Source organism: Bos indicus x Bos taurus, chromosome 23, assembly GCF_003369695.1.
Source record: "Bos indicus x Bos taurus breed Angus x Brahman F1 hybrid chromosome 23, Bos_hybrid_MaternalHap_v2.0, whole genome shotgun sequence".
Classification (NCBI taxonomy): domain Eukaryota; kingdom Metazoa; phylum Chordata; class Mammalia; order Artiodactyla; family Bovidae; genus Bos; species Bos indicus x Bos taurus.
In genome coordinates, this window is record NC_040098.1 from 44,195,073 (window position 1) to 44,212,095 (window position 17,023).

Sequence of the window (17,023 nt, forward strand, 5' to 3'; positions counted from 1 at the left end):
CCAACTTAAGATCTTTGTCCTCATGGAAAGGGGCAGATGGTTTTCGTGGAGGTGGGTTAGGAAGACTTTCCCACAACATCTGGGCCGGTTGCTGTGTGTTTTCTGCCACCCACCAGAGTCACGTTGTACCCCCTGACAAATACAGCAAGGTTCTTAGACAGCTGCTTTTGGTGTCATCACAGGGCCCCATGTGGAGCGTGCTGAGCATGGGACCCTGGTATTGCTGGAGGGAACAGCAGGGTGACCACCGACTGCCATCGTCATGAGTGTCAAGAAAGCTCCCGCTGTTCCTTTACATCACTTTGAGCACAAATGTTGTTGTTCAGTCATGTCCGACTCTCTGCGACCTCATGGACTGCAACCCGCCAGGCTTCCCTGTCCTTCACCATCTCCTGGAGCTTGTTCAAACGCATGTCCATCGAGTCAGTGATGCCATCCAACCATCTCATCCTCTGTGACCCCCTTCTCCTCCTGCCCTCACTCTTTCCCAGCATCAGGGTCTTTTTCAATGAGTTGGCTTATCACATCAGGTGGCCAAAGTATTGAGCTTCAGCTTCAGCATCAGTCCTTCCAGTGAGTATTCAGGGTTGAAACTCTTCCGCTGCTTGGCAAATGTCTGGGGTTTGGCCAAGTACACAGTGGTTTTCCTTGGGCACTCGGGATTGTCCCCAGTCTATTTCACATCGCCTGTTTATTCGGAGTGGAATCAGGTCCATGTGTTTCGAGTCCCTTTGTTTGATTCTCTGCTGCGTGATTTTTTTTTTTTATGTTTGTTTTTGTTGTGGTAAAGCTCAATATAAAACATGTTATTTTAACCATATTTAACTGTACAGTTCAGTGGCGCTAAGTACATTCACATTATTGCGCAACTCTCCTCATTATTCTCTCTCAAATTTTCCACTTTCTAAACTGAAACTCTGTCTCCAGTAAACATTGAGTCTTCATTCCCTCTCCCCACCCCTGGGGCCTCTGTCTGCTGCATGATTTTCTCTAAGATTGTTTGAGGCTCTAAAGTTTTGGATGTTTTGCTTTAGAAGGACACATCTCACCACAAGACAATAGGAACCCCAAACCTAAAGGAAATGTGTGTGTGTGTGTGTGGTGCTCTGAGAGACATGTGGATGCAGGGCTGTGGGGCCAGCCCTGCTGTCCTTCTGGTAAAGCTGTGTGCCCAGGAGTGCCAGATCATAGGCTGTCCTATTGAGGTTTACAAAGCGGAGACCAGGCGGGTGATTTTCCCTTTAGGAGTCAGCCATGGCTGCCTTGGCGGTGGGCAGCCTTTGAGGGCAGGCAGCCCTCTGCCTCTCCCTGACCTCCTCAGTTCCTGTCTCCCTGGGAAAATCTACTTACTTTCACAGCAAAGGAAGGTCAGAGCCTTGGGCTTAGGGAGGTGCCTCTACTTATTATTTCCTTTCTAACACGAAATGGGGAAGGCTTTTCTCTCAAGAGCCCACCCCAGCACTTTCTCTGGGAGTGGCAAGAAAGGCGAGGTGCTAAGTCATGAAAATCAGGAAGGCACCAGGGACCTACGGTATTTCTGGAGAACCAGACCCGAAGCCCAGGCTGACAAGGGTGATTTGGAGGGCAGGGACCTGTCTGCTTTCTTTGGGAAAAATTCCTACACACAGTGGCATCTGACACACCAGACTATGGGCTGTGCCACCCCTCTGCATAGATAACGCAGGCTCCCTTCACATGGCTCATGATTCTGGGGGTGAGAGGAATGCTCTGCGCCACATGGATGCACACACAGCACACACACACTACACAAACACACAGAGCGTGTGATGACTGCAAGTCCACGGTTAGAATGCTATTCTTTCAGCCTATGTCCTCGATTCTTGTTAAACTGCTAAGGACATTGGAGTTTCAGGTTCTGGGCATTTTGGAAGGGCAGACTTTGATGGGGAAGAAAAGAAGGCCAAGAAAACCTAAGGACTTTGTGGGGGGTGGGTCCCAGAGTGGACTTTTAAAAAGCCCCACCAAGAAGTAGAGTTGAGGAAAGATTGTGTAAAAGAGAAAAAAATAAACTGTGCTTTATAGATATGTGAGGGGTCTGCTAGCTCTGAGTTAGGGGTTCCCTTTAAGTTGGAAGCAATATCTTATGTTTTTAAACAATACATTAATCCAGAAAAGAGCAGATATACGTATACATATAGCTGATGCCCTTTGTATAATAGAAACTAACACAACACTGTAAAGCAACTGTAGTCCAATAAAAAGAGCCCAGTATGTTATAAGGGTTTCCACAGGGCTTCCTGGGTAGCTTGGCTGGTAAAGAATCTGCCTGCAATGCAGGTTCAATCCCTGGGTCAGGATGATTCCCTGGAGAAGGGACTAGGCTACCCACTCCAGTATTCTTGGGCTTCCCTGGTGGCTCAGATGGTAAAGAATCCACCTGCAATGCAGGAGATCAGGGTTCAGTCCCTGGGTCGGAAAGATCCCCTGGAGGAGAGCGTGGCAACCCACTCCAATATTCTTGCCTGGAGAATCACATGGGCAAAAGAGCCTGGTGGGCTACAGTCCATGGGGTCGCAGAGAGTCAGACATGACTAAGCGACTAAGCACAGCACAGGAGTTATCTTATAACTTACGATGGAGATACCTATCCTGCAGAACCCTAGGGGGCCATCCATGAGCTAGGGACGTGGGTACAGTTTTGTGAATTGATCTTATTGAGAGAGTACATAGCCATCACCAGGATCATGAAGTCGGGAAAATGGGCGGGAAGACCTGGCAACAGAGCCTGAGCCTCAGCAGCATCACGAGTTCAGCGTCGGTGGGGCTTCTCCCAGCTCTCTGGGCACAATGGGGGCAGGTCCGAGAGCTCTGGGACCTTGGCTTTGAAGGGCCCTTCTGCCATCACATGAAGTCTTTATGACTCCTTTGGCCCTAAAAAAACCCAATGTTTCTCTGACCATAAAAATACAAACTTAGAAAATGGTAGTGAAGAAAATAAAGATCAGTCTTGATTGTATTAATTAATTAACCACTGTAAACATTTTGACGTATTCTCTTTTTTTTTTGTCCTTTTAAGAGAGAGTTGAGATCATAGTATGTCTATGAATAGAGCCCTTTCACTTAACATGACCTCATAATCATCTTGCTTGTCACTAAAAAGTCTTTATGAGCATCGCTTTCAATGGTTGCACAATCTTCCATTATGCGGCTGTATTACAGCCTACTTACACATTCTTCTATCGTTGGGCACTTGCATTGTTGTTAGCTTTTCACTTTAATAAATAATGCAGTGAGAGTCATCTTTGGGCAAGAAGCTGTGATCGCATTTTAGAAGATTTCTTTATGACAGATTCCTAGAAGTCTCTTCTGATTTTTGAAGATACAGTATTGTGTGCCAAGACGTTGCCAAGACCCATCTGTAAAGTGTGGACATTGAAAAGGACTGTAGGCAGAGACATGGAGCCAGGCAGCAATACTCACTGGTTTCCGGCACACACGTGCATGCCGCTAAAGTGCTGTGGGCATCGTGGAGACCTAAGAAATTAGAATGCCCAACCTTGTTCCTTGAGGAAGCTGCTGTCTCTTGTGGGATCACAATATAGTTAAACAGGCAAAGGAAGAGATGCCTGTGTCTCAGAATCTTGGGAGACCCACGCATGCATTTTTCTGGAAAGGGAGTCAATAGCTTTCATCAGTGTCTTTTCATCTACAGAGCTTCAAAGAATTACCCGTGAGTTGATTGCTTTGGGTATGTGGAGGGGCGTGGATTATTTTTCTCAATTTATGTTTTCTTTTACTATTTTATCTTATCATTCTTATAGTAGAAAAGTCAGGTCAACTTCTTTTTTCATGTGTCATTAATATGACCGGTAGCTGAGAAGATGGCCATCAGGGATGGTTTTGCAGACCATGAGGTAGGGTATGGGAGCAGCCACAGCCTGTGCCCAGCAGGTGTGAGGCAGATTTGGGCAACATTTTGTCACCTGTACCTGTGTGGCCTGCTAATCTGTTTACATAGAAAGCTGCTCCTGCCAGCAGGAGCCCAGTGCCGATAGGATCATATTATCAGAACGCGATGTCACACAAGTGCACAGGACAACCCAGGCTTTCCTTATCCCTCTGCTGGAGCCTCAGTCTTCACCTGGTTGCTCAGACTTCAAGAAGCTTCTTGCTGCTCATTCACAGGCATCAGGACAGCCAGTCCCACTCTGCTAACGTAGAGGAGGCCAGGAGATGGGGCTGGTGTGTGGGCTCCATGCCTTTCACTTGGGGCCAGAATTTGATGTACACTTGGAGACTGACAGCCACCGATTGTATTTATTTTCTCCCATCTGTGCCGGGCACTTCCATTGCTCCGCTTGCTCTTCCAGTGGGAAAATGAGAGTCCCACGTGCCGATAGCCTTGCCCAGGCATTTCCACCGGACAGACACTCACACTCGTAGGTCTTCCACGGGACCCTCTTACCTCAGCTGGGGGGCAGTGTTCGTGGATTTTGTCAAGTCGGGTTCCCGTGGTCGAGACAGCCGGGTCTCATGGCACCGTCTCCCCTGTGGCCCGTCCCCGTCTGTGGCTGGAGTGCTCCACAGTGGGGGTCAATGTGCGGGACATGACAGCACAGCAGAGACCTCGTAGAAGGCAAGGCGCCTTGTCTCAAGCTCCCCAATCTGGCTTGCTAACAAATCTGTATGATTTTTTAAATTATTAAATTATTACTTTATTTTTTGAGTCCCACATGACTGTTTCTCCAGGTTCAGCTGAGTTTTTCTTCCCTGACCCTTGACTTTATCTTGGAGTAAATCCTCTTCTCCTTTCACTCTCCTAGCCTTTGATCCTTTGTCTTCTCTTGACCCAGAACAGCTTAGTTTCCTAAAGTGCATCCGTCTCCCTGGAACTTACGTACCCAGTATAGTCATGGTACAGACACGCTAAATCACTATAAGCATAATTCTTACTTGGTCTCAACTCCATTGCCAGAGGTGCCAATACCCCCAGTCTCCAGGGCTGAGTCACCGCCCATGTCTCAGATATAAGGAATATCCGCTCTTCCCATAAGGAACTGGAAAACTAAACAAACACATCTGTGACTGCTGCCAGCCCTAACCCATAATGCAAAATAAACAAGAAAACACACAAAACATAATCCTTTGTTGGTGGTTGTAGGGGAGATAGGTAAAAACTTAGACTTTTGAAGTATGCGATTAAGAAATTCTTCCTCATACTTTATCAGACTTACATTGGCCATGATTTCATCTTTATTCCAGTTCTGTCCAGATAAAAATACTATTCTCTTCGCTACACATATTTTTAATAAAAATTATATTTTACAAATAAAAATATGTAAAACATTTCACATGTAAGATAACTTTTGACAAAGTATATTTGATATGTAAAACCTATATTGTGTACTTTAATAGAACATTTTATATTTAATATTTTAATTTTACAAATAAAACTATATATGAAATGTTACAGATTAATATAAATAAAATATTAAGTAAAACACCTGATATTGGCAAACATTTAAAAATATTTGTAAAATATAGGCTAGTTAAATGTATGAAAATAAATCTTAATATTTAAATCACTGTGATCAGATCAGTTCAGTTGCTTAGTCGTGTCCGACTCTTTGCGACCCCATGAATCGCAGCACGCCAGGCCTCCCTGTCCATCACCGACTCCTGGAGTTCACTGAGACTCACATCCATAGAGTCAGTGATATCATCCAGCCATCTCATCCTCTGTCATCCCCTTCTCCTCTTGCCCCCAATCCCTCCCAGCATCAGAGTCTTTTCCAATGAGCCAACTCTTCACATGAGGTGGCCAAGTACTGGAGTCTCAGCTTTAGCATCATTCCTTCCAAAGAAATCCCAGGGCTGATCTCCTTCAGAATGGACTGGTTGGATCTCCTTGCAGTCCAAGGGACTCTCAAGAGTCTTCTCCAACACCACAGTTCAAAAGCATCAATTCTTCGGCGCTCAGCCTTCTTCACAGTCCAACTCTCACATCCATACATGACCACAGGAAAAACCATAGCCTTGATTAGACGGACCTTTGTTGGCAAAGTAATGTCTCTGGCTTTTGAATATGCTATCTAGGTTGGTCATAACTTTCCTACCAAGGAGTAACCATCTTTTAATCTTATGGCTGCAGTCACCATCTGCAGTGATTTTGGAGCCCAGAAAAATAAAGTCTGACACTGTTTCCACTGTTTCCCCATCTATTTCCCGTTAAGTGATGGGACCGCATGCCATGATCTTCGTTTTCTGAATGTTGAGCTTTAAGCCAACTTTTTCACTCTCCACTTTCACTTTCATCAAGAGGCTTTTGAGTTCCTCTTCACTTTCTGCCCTAAGGGTGGTGTCATCTGCATATCCGAGGTCATTGATATTTCTCCTGGCAATCTTGATTCCAGCTTGTGTTTCTTCCAGTCCAGCATTTCTCATGATGTACTCTGCGTATAAGTTAAATAAACAGGGTGACAATATACAGCCTTGACGTACTCCTTTTCCTATTTGGAACCAGTCTGTTGTGATAGTTTAATACTAAAGTAATTCGACTTGAACATTTAAAGTAATGCTGAAATATATATCCTGCAACTTTACTATAATCATTGATTAGTTCTAGTAATTTTCTGGTGGAGACTTTAGGGTTTTCTATGTAGAGGATCATGTCATCTGCAAATAGTGAGAGTTTTACTTCTTCTTTTCCAATTTGGATTCCTTTTATTTCTTTTTCTGCTCTGATTGCTGTGGCCAAAACTTCCAAAACTATGTTGAATAGTAATGGTGAAAGTGGGCACCCTTGTCTTGTTCCTGACTTTAGAGGAAACGCTTTCAATTTTTCACCATTGAGGATAATGTTTGCTGTGGGTTTGTCATATATAGCTTTTATTATGTTGAGGTATGCTCCTTCTATTCCTGCTTTCTGGAGAGTTCTTATCATAAATGGATGTTGAATTTTGTCAAAGGCTTTCTCTGCATCTATTGAGATAATCATATGGTTTTTATTTTTCAATTTGTTAATGTGGTGTATTACATTGATTGATTTGCGGATATTGAAGAATCCTTGCATCCCTGGGATAAAGCCCACTTGGTCATGGTGTATGATCTTTTTAATGTGTTGTTGGATTCTGATTGCTAGAATTTTGTTAAGGATTTTTGCATCTATGTTCATCAGTGATATTGGCCTGTAGTTTTCTTTTTTTGTGGGATCTTTGTCAGGTTTTGGGATTAGGGTGATGGTGGCCTCATAGAATGAGTTTGGAAGTTTACCTTCCTCTGCAATTTTCTGGAAGAGTTTGAGCAGGATAGGTGTTAGCTCTTCTCTAAATTTTTGGTAGAATTCAGCTGTGAAGCCGTCAGGACCTGGGCTTTTGTTTACTGGAAGATTTTTGATTACAGTTTCAATTTCCATGCTTGTGATAGGTCTGTTAAGATTTTCTATTTCTTCCTGGTCGAGTTTTGGAAAGTTGTACTTTTCTAAGAATTTGTCCATTTCTTCCACGTTGTCCATTTTATTGGCATATAATTGTTGATAGTAGTCTCTTATGATCCTTTGTATTTCTGTGTTGTCTGTTGTGATCTCTCCATTTTCATTTCTAATTTTATTGATTTGATTTTTCTCCCTTTGTTTCTTGATGAGTCTGGCTAATGGTTTGTCAGTTTTATTTATCCTTTCAAAGAACCAGCTTTTGGCTTTGTTGATTTTTGCTATGGTCTCTTGTTTCTTTTGCATTTATTTCTGCCCTAATTTTTAAGATTTCTTTCCTTCTACTAACCCTGGGGTTCTTCATTTCTTCCTTTTCTAGTTGCTTTAGGTGTAGGGTTAGGTTATTTATTTGACTTTTTTCTTGTTTCTTGAGGTATGCCTGTATTGCTATGAACTTTCCCCTTATTTTTGTATAAATAAAAGGTGTAATAAGATTTTTTAAAATTATAATAAGAGTAGTTAGTCATACAGGGAGGTCAACCCCAGTGCTCTCTGTCAACCTAGGCGGGTGGGATGGGGTGGGAGGTGGGAGGGAGGTTCAAGAGGGAGGGGACATATGTATACCTACGGCTGATTCGTGTTGATATTTGGCAGAAACCAACACAACTGCTGTAAAGCAATTCTCCGCCAATTAAAAATAATAAAAATTTTAAAAGATAAATTTTTAAAAAGGATAATAGTAGCTCAGCTGGTAAAGAATCTGCCTGCAATGCAGGAGACCCCAGTTGGATTCCTGGGTGGGGAAGATCCCCTGGAGAAGGGATAGGCTACCCACTCCAGTATTCTTGGGCTTCCCTGGTGGCCCAGACGGTAAAGAATACGCCTGCAATGCGGGAGACCTGGGCCCGATCCCTGGGTCAGGAAGATTCCCCTGGAGGAGAGGATGGCAACCCACTCCAGTATATTTGCCTGGAGAATTCCATGGACAGAGGAGCCTGGCGGGCTACAGTCCATAGGGTGGCAAAGAGCCAGACACGACTGGGCAACTAAGTGCGCACACACAGTAGCAACTACCAAAAAAAAAAAAAGAGTAGTCCCATTGGCTTCCTGGTTCATGACCAGGGACGGGGCGGTGGGGGCGGCGGTGGGAAGAGAGGGGTTGGCGGGGGGTGGGGTGGGGTGGGGGGGAAGGGGGGGTTGGCGGGGGGGGGGGGCGGGGGGGGGGCGGGGGCGGGGGGGGCGGGGGCGGGGTGGGGGTAGAGGCCACAGCGCCCCCTGTCTGCCGCTCGGCGCCAGCGTCCTGATGTGCTGTTTGTCCTCCGCTTGCAGGCATCGGCAAGAACGTCATCTGCGACCGCGCGGCCACGCCGCTGGACGCCTTCCGCATGATGTCGGCCGCCCACTACTACCCGAAGCTCATGAGCGTCATGGGCAACGTGCTGCGCTTCCTGCCGGCCTTCGTGCGCATGAAGCAGCTCATCGAGGAGGGCTACGTGGGCGAGCTGCTGGTGTGCGAGGTGCAGGTGCACAGCGGCAGCCTGCTGGGCAAGAAGTACAACTGGAGCTGCGACGACCTGATGGGCGGTGGCGGGCTGCACTCGGTGGGCACCTACATCATCGACCTGCTGACCTTCCTCACCGGTCAGAAGGCCGTCAAGGTCCACGGGCTGCTCAAGACCTTTGTGAAGCAGACCGACCACATTAAGGGCATCCGCCAGATCACCAGCGACGACTTCTGCACCTTCCAGATGGTGCTGGAGGGCGGGGTGTGCTGTACCGTCACCCTCAACTTCAACGTGCCCGGCGAGTTCAAGCAGGACGTGACCGTGGTGGGCTCGGCCGGGCGCCTCCTGGCCGTGGGCACGGACCTGTACGGCCAGCGCAACAGCGCCCCGGAGCAGGAGCTGCTGGTACAGGACGCCACGCCGGTCAGCAACTCCTTGCTGCCCGAGAAGGCCTTCAGCGACATCCCCTCACCCTACCTGCGCGGCACCATCAAGATGATGCAGGCCGTGCGCCAAGCCTTCCAGGACCAGGACGATAGGCGCACGTGGGACGGACGGCCGCTCACCATGGCTGCCACCTTCGACGACTGCCTGTATGCCCTGTGCGTGGTGGACACCATCAAACGGTCCAGCCAGACGGGCGAGTGGCAGAACATCGCGGTGATGACCGAGGAGCCCGAGCTGAGCCCTGCCTACCTGATCAGCGAGGCCATGCGGCGCAGCAGGATGTCCCTGTACTGCTAGCCCGGACTGGGGGAACCCGGACTAGGGGAACCCGGACTAGGGGAACCCGGACTGGGGGTACCCGGACTGGGGACCCGGCGTGACCCAGGCCTCCAGCCAGAGGATGGGGGTGGGGAACAGGCTGAGGGGTGGGGGTTGGGGGAAGGGAGAGGTAGCCTCAAGGAGTCTGGGGGCCGGGAAGTGGAAAGGGGCAGTGTGTGGGAATGGGGTCCGGGAGGCCGAGGCCCTACCGGGATGAGGGGCCCCAATCGAGACTGAGTTGGGAGGCTGCCTCTCCCTGCCCTTCAACTGTGAGCAGCCGGGAGGGATGGCTGGCCTCCGCACCACATCCATCGCGCCACCATCCCCCGACCCCCGCCCCCCAACCCCGTCTTGGCCTTCTTTGCAAGCCAAATGCCCCTGTGCAGTCAGGGCCCCTGAATCCAACAGGCGAGCACAGCGGGCAGGAGAAGGTGCATTGTTAGGTGGCCGCGCCAGCCTCTTGGTCTGGGGAGAGGCGGGGATCGGTGGCTAAAGAGAAAGTTCAGATTCCAGGAAGCCACTTACAGGGTCTACGGGGGATAAAGTACTTGGTAGCAAAGTATACAGCTTTCTTGAAGGTTGGGCCCCCGAAGCTGGAGGGAGGCGGTGTCTTCCTAATTGACTTATTGCCCTTTTCCTGGCCTGAGGCCAGGTCAAGGAGTGCGGGGAAGGGCCAGCCGAGAATCGCTTCCCTGGAGCCAAAAGGTGAGGGCAAGGGCACTGAAATAGACAAGGCAGAGAAGAAAATTTCCCTTTGGATGTGTCAGGATTAAAAGCCCACAAGGAGTCACCTTGTAACTATTTCTGATGCAGTATTGACATGGTCCTTTCACCGACCGAGGAGACAGCAGGACGGAGGTGTGGGTCTGACCACAGGCTCCTGGGCTGTTGTCCAGGCCCCGGGGCAGCCGTGAGCCCCAGGCTCGCAGGGGCAAGTCCCCATCAGAAGGGAAAGTGAGCCAGCCCTGCACCTGTCTCTCCTGGCAAGCTGGGGAAGGGCTCCTAGGAGAGTACCCCACTTTGTGGATTTTAAAAGGGAAGCCTTCAGGTTCACACAGATATAATCGTCTTCCCTTTGGGGGAGAAAAATGTCAAGGCTCTTTTCCTTATTTGGACCTTTGTTCTCATGCATCAAAAAAGTGAAAACTTCTGACTAGGTATTAAAACAAAAGGACAATAAGGAACATTATATTCAGTATTTCTAAATGGGGTTTAGAACCCTCTGAGGTGTATAGTTTGCTTAGGCTTGAGAAAGCTAATGTAGGAGAAAACATCTTCTCCCTCCCCTGGTCTCCTATCCCTCTTAACGCCCTCTGCTTACTGAGCTTTTACTGGAGATGGCAAACTGCAGGCTTGGAGCAGGCGGTGCCAGAGGGAACGACCAGAGACAGACAGACACACACACACGTTTATAAATGCTCTCTACCACCATTGTCACTAAAATCCCTCTTGGGAATTCAGACCTGGTCTTGAAAGAAAGCTTAAGTCAAATACATTTTGAAAATGAGGACTTATCCTATTGTTTCCTTTTCTTAATTCTTCACCACACATAGGATATTTGTTGAGGTTGGCTGTTGAGAGGGTTACTTGTAAGTCTACGGAGTCTGTTCACAGTCACAGAAACCCGCTGTTGTCTTTGGCACACAAGTAACATTTGGAGTCTTTTCAGATGGCCCACAGTGGAACTGGAAGGGAATTTAAGGGGCTGAGAGTGCACCCCACGCTCTGAGCAGGCAAAGTCTCAAAATGAACTAACTGATCAGTTGCTCCTCCATCCTCATACGCTATGCATCCCAGACTGACCCTGAGTGCCGTGGCGCCATGTCCAAACATTCCCTGGGAATGTTGGTATTTTCTAGCACAGAGGAGTAGGAATTATCTTCCTAGAAAGAATTTCCCTGTTTCCTGGGCCTTCCTGCCATGTGGGAAGGTTAGTCGGCTACAACTCTCCATCACACGATTTGTTCCTTCTCCATTGACAGAATCAGCATGCCAGCTTTTGTAGCTAACAGCTCAAAACTAGAAGTTTGGTAGCATGGAAGTCTTTCAGTGAGAGTTTGAGTGGAAAGCCATGCCATGGACTTTTGGGGTTCAGATTCTCCTAAATTCTAAATTCCTCTCTGGATAAATAGCTTTTGTAGAAGCTGAGTAGAAAGAATTTTTTTTTTCCTAGTTGGCCCAAAGGGGTGGGATCGAGGATGAAAAGAAAGGAAACTAGTGACCCTATGGGTCTCGTTTTTCTAAGTCATTTATAATCTAAGTAGAGCTGTTCCTGGGGGTTCAATTTTGCTTCTGTACTTTAAATACTTGGAAGTTCTTTCCCCCTCAAAGATCTCTGAGCTCTGTGATGAATATTTAGTGTCTAAAACAAAAATTCTCATTTGAGGCTGGGGTATATGGAAGAATATATATTCTTAAAAAGCAGCATGAAAAATAGTAAGTGTACTCAAATTTTATCTACTGAAATGCATGTGATAGGTAGATGCAGGAACAGGTGGAAGAAAAGGCCTAGGTGGTTTATTTTGTTAATAGAAAAGCTACAGTACATGGCTTCGTTAGTGCTCCTTTGGCCCCAGTCCTGTCACTTGCAAAGACTTTATTAGGAGCCACAATATAAAGTTGAAATCTCCAGCTCGCAACAACATTCTCTAGGACTTTGTCCCAGCCCAGCACCCCCAGCAGTACCCTCAGGGGACTGGGTATCCTTGGTTGGATTGGAGCTTAGATGAAGCTTCTGGAGTCATCCAGCCCCTCTCTCTGCCTTGTTGAATGTGTTTCAAGGGTCCAGCATCATGGAGGCTCCATTTCAGGATCATCATAGTTAGTCCCCACTCACCTGGTTTGTCCCCATAATTGTTTTGGGGGGCCTCTGATAACTGGATGTTTGGCTCGTACCACTGCTGGCCTCAGAAGATGTTCCAGATTCTGAGAGAGGGTGTAAGGGGTGCTCACCTGGTGCCCACAAGTGTTTAGGAATGCTCTGTGCTTATTTGGAAGGTTTGGGTTCTCTGAGTTTTCTCCTGGAGAGCTGGTGACCCCTGTCAGCTCCCCCTATGACTCCTCTTCACCCCCCTGGGAGAGGTGCGGCAGGGGACCACAGGGCCTTCTCAGCCCACCTTGGGCCTCTCAGGGCAGTTTTGGCTGACTCCAGCTGAAGCGGAAGTTCTCCAGGCCCTTTTTCCCTCTGCAGAGAGCCATCTCAGTCCTCCCTGTGTGCCCACATTTCCTGATCATCTGCTGTGTTTAGGGTATTTTAAGTGTGGTGGTTTAGTTGCTCAGTCGTATCTAACTTTTGCAACCCTGTAGACTGTAGCCCACCAGGCTCCTCTGTCCATGGGATTTTCCAAGCAAGAATACTGGAGTGGGTTGCCATTCCTTTCTCCAGGGGATCTTCCTGGCCCAGGGATTGAACCGGGGTCACCTGCATTGCAGGTGGATTCTTTGCCAACTGAGCCAAGTACATCCTCTTACTTAATCCATAAAACCACCCTATAGTTTTGGGGATTGTTAGTCCCATTTTACACATAAGAAAATTGAGGCTGAGAGGATGAGTCATCTGCCCAGGGTCACAAAACTGTGAAGTACAAGAGGGGTCGCCTGAATCCAAAAACCTTCCTTCTCCAAACCTCATGGCTTCCCACGAAGGAAGGTGTGCTCTCTGCAGTTCTTTGCCGGGCAAGAAAGCTCTCCTTGTTGAACCCTGTCGGGGTCTGTGGGGCCACAGTGATTCGACACTCTGCCCTGCATGGGGCTCCCCTCTGCGGCTGTCAACACCTCCCCGTGGAGCCGGGTGTCACATTTGCTGTTCTGCCAGAAGTTTCCTTGTAGAGCTGCAAATAGAAGAGTTGATTTTTCTTCCTCTTCCAAACTGGAAATACCACTCAGCTTCTTTTAAAATCAACTTCCTAAGTTGATTCTGATGGCAGGCGATGCAGCCAACCGCAGAGCTGGAGATTTTTAAGAAGTTGTTGGCTGATTGTTACAAGGTTGTGCTCTCGCTGGTCCTAATAACATAGGAAAATGTCTCTTCTCAGGGAGCGGGGCATTGACAGTGCATCTGACTTGGATGTTAGCTGTGCATGGCATTTGTACCTTTAGACTCTCTTAATTCTTGATCTTGTCTCATAGCCGCAGCTGTTGAATTGGACCTGTGGTCAAAGATGAGGTTTCTAATTGCATCGCTTTTATCCTGGTGGGTATGGTGGAATGGGGGAAATTCAGCATTGGTAAGGGTACCCTGGGGAGAAAGTAACTCCAGCTGCAGCTGAAGGGACTTCAGAGCCAATATATTCAGTAGTTCCTTTTGCATCCCCAAGAGGTTGTTGTCATTCAGTTGCTAAGTCGTGTCCAACTCTTTGCAACCCCATGGACTGCAGCACACCAGGCATCCCTGTCCTTAGCTATCTTCCTGAGTTTGCTCAAACTCATGTCCGTTGAGTTGATGATGCCATCCAATCATTTTGTCCTCAGGTCACCCCCTTTTTCCTCTGCCCTCAGTCTTTCCCAGCATCAGGGTCTTATCCAATGAGTCAGCTCTTCACATCAGGTGGCCATAGTGTTGGAGCTTCAGCACCAGTCCTTCCAATGAATATTCAGGGTAGATTTCCTTTAGGATCGACTGGTTGATCTCCTTGCTGTCCAAGGGACTCCCAAGAGTCTTCTCTAGCACCCCAAGAGGCTAAGTAATGCAAAAAAAAAAGGAACTGAATATGCCACTTCTCAGCCAGGACTGGAACCCCAGTTTTCTGACTCAGACCCATCCTGCCTCCCACAGCATCTCAGAGCTCTCAGGTGGGGAGAGGGAGGCCCACAGCGGTGACGTGACTTGCCCGAGGTCCCAGGGCTTGTTGGTAGAAGAGTTGAAGTGAGAACTGGGGCCTGCAGCTGCCTGTATTCCCTGAGCTCTTAAGCTGAATTCACTTAAAAAATTATGTCTCAAATGTAGTCTGAAGACTAGCTGTTTAGAATTTCCCATTGTGACTGTAATGTGCACAGTGGTCTAGAGTTTGTATTGTGTCTGGCGAGGATGGGGAATGTACGTTCAGATGCTCACCTCTGAGAGTCCCTGAGGCCCTCTCTCCTAGACCCCACCCCGTGGGTCCAGATCTAGGCCTTGACCAGCTTAGGACTCCTGTTCCACCACCATCTCTCCGTTTTCAGGCTTCCAAAGCCTGCAGGTCACGGGCCAGAGGCCACGACTCTGGAGAGTTTCTTTTTTTGAAATCAACTCTCAGAGCCCTGCACTTCAGTTCCCTTTTGGGGACAGCAAGACAGGTAATGTGACAATGCTTCTCTGCAGCCCCCAGGCGCCTGCCCAGCCTGCCGCAGCCCCGGCAGAAAAGCGCGCAGGGCAGTGCCCCTGGTTTGAGGGGACAACCCTGAACTGGCCTTTAGGACTTCTCCCAAGAGGAGTGCAAACCTTCAGTGCTGCTCTCAGAGGTGATGTGGTGTCGTCAGAGTTTGGAGGTGAAGTCAGTAAGCACCGCGGACCTGAGTGACCACACCAGTTTTAGCAGCAGAAGGCGGTGGCCTACTGACTCTCTCTCTGTTACATCACTGTTCCTATTTGCTGGAGCCCTTGAGAGGGCCACCCGAGCATCTGGCTCTCAGTCAGGCTGCTACAGCATTGCACTACTGAATACTCTTGAATCCGTTGCCCTCGTCTGTCCACGGCAATAGTGAGTAGAGGGATGACCAGACCATGTCACGTGTAGGGGCTCCGTGCTTGGCGTGGCAGCCAAGCTTGCTGGGGTGGTGTGAACAGGGTCCCCAGAGCAACCCTGGTGTCCGCGGTCTTTCCCCGTCTGGGTCTCTGCTGTCCCCTGCAGCCATCACAAGGGCTATGTTGTTGTTGGCGGAGCCCTGAGGTTTCTCCCCATAAACCCGATGACTGCTTGGTAATTCTTGTCCGCGGCTGGGAAACAAAACCCAAGCTGGCGACCGACCCTGTTCCTTTGCTGCCCTTTTCTCTGTCCGGCATCCAGCCGTGTTTAGTATTCTGGCCCTGTGCCTTGCCCAGGGGAGGCAGAAGTTTCTAGTGATTATGGCTTTCCATTTGTTGCCCGGTGCTTTTACTGTGTTTTATTTTTTAACCAAAATTGCATCTGTTTGGTTGTCAGTGTTGAGTATGTATTTATTGTGTTTTACAAACATGAGTATATATGTATGTATCTGTATAAAAACTTATCTATGAAAAGTCAAGGCATGTAAACTAGATATTTTAAAGAGCTATTTATCAAGGGGAAAAAAGATGTGTGTTATAAAGTAAACAGAGTCTATATTTTATATATAATGTAGATAGCAAAACATAGCTTATAAATTATAGAAAGTTTGGGTTTTCTTTTTTTATTATTAAAGCAAAAAAAAAAAAAAAAAAGACAATGAATGCAACTGTTCTTAGTGTTTTACAAGCTGAACTGCTGTGGGTGGTGGCCTTCCCTCCCAGGCCCTCGGGTTGAACAGTCTGTGCTCCGGGCCTGATGCCCGTGTTATGTCTGCGATGCTCTGGGGGCCACGGCTTACCATCACCCCGCCAGCTGACATGTGCCACTTGAAATGTGGCTTCCTGCTGTCCTCCCCAATTGACGTTGCTGGGATAAAGGAATGGAAGTAGCAAATAAAGATTGAAGAGAAGATGTAACTCCAGCTGCTTTACTGTTTATTAGACCCGGGTCTTCTTGCTGATGAGCTAGGTTCCTGGTCGAATTGTGGGATGTGAAGCAAGAATGGGGGTGGGAATGAGACGGTGCATCTGGGGTGTGGGGGTGTGTCTAGGCGGGGAGGAGGGGGTCTGTTCTGGTGTCAGCACCCATGAGGCTGAGCAGTGGAATCCACTCTGCTTTTTTAATGGTAGATGTATTGGAAGCTAGAACTGGAGGCACTTGGGAACATCTGGCTCAAATCCTGGTTCTAATTTTGAAAATGTGGACATGGAAGGGAAATAACCTGCCTAAGGCCACTCAGAGTGTGTGTGTGTGTGTGAGAAAGCCCAAACCAGGCAAACAAGATGACACCAGAGACCTTAGACTGGGGAGCAAATTTCAGGATTCTCTGGTATACCAAGATCTTAACCTAACACCTCCCACCAAGCTCTATAAGACACATTCAAACAGGCTCCGTTGACTCTTTACAAGAGCATCTTTGCTTTGTTCTTAGCAGCATTTAAGGGCCACCATTGTGGACTGAGGTCAGCTGAATCTGAGATTTGTGTGGATGAGTTCTCCCGTGGATAGGCTGGTCTTTCCACCCTCTACTGTCTTAGAGAACACACAGGTAATTCTTCTGGTCCATGCTTTCCCTTCATGTAAAAACAGGAAATAGGAAGAAATATACAGAAGCTGAGATCTCATTGTTCATTTCTTAT

General features: G+C 47.9%; 1 protein-coding gene across 2 annotated transcripts in view; it reads left to right on the top strand.

The window, feature by feature from the left end:
* The window catches only part of GFOD1 (glucose-fructose oxidoreductase domain containing 1), a 103,700-nt gene extending 87,400 nt beyond the window's left edge, over positions 1-16,300 (top strand). The window contains exons 1-2 of one of the 2 annotated variants that reach the window (XM_027524147.1): positions 3,213-3,691; positions 8,720-16,300. In XM_027524147.1, coding sequence (XP_027379948.1) covers positions 8,776-9,639 — 864 coding nt within the window. In that variant the 5' untranslated portion in view covers positions 3,213-3,691; positions 8,720-8,775 and the 3' untranslated portion in view covers positions 9,640-16,300. Of the gene's footprint in view, positions 1-3,212; positions 3,692-8,719 lie in introns of those variants that run through there. The other variant, XM_027524146.1, reaches the window with a different exon arrangement.
* Positions 16,301-17,023: the final 723 nt, after the last annotated feature.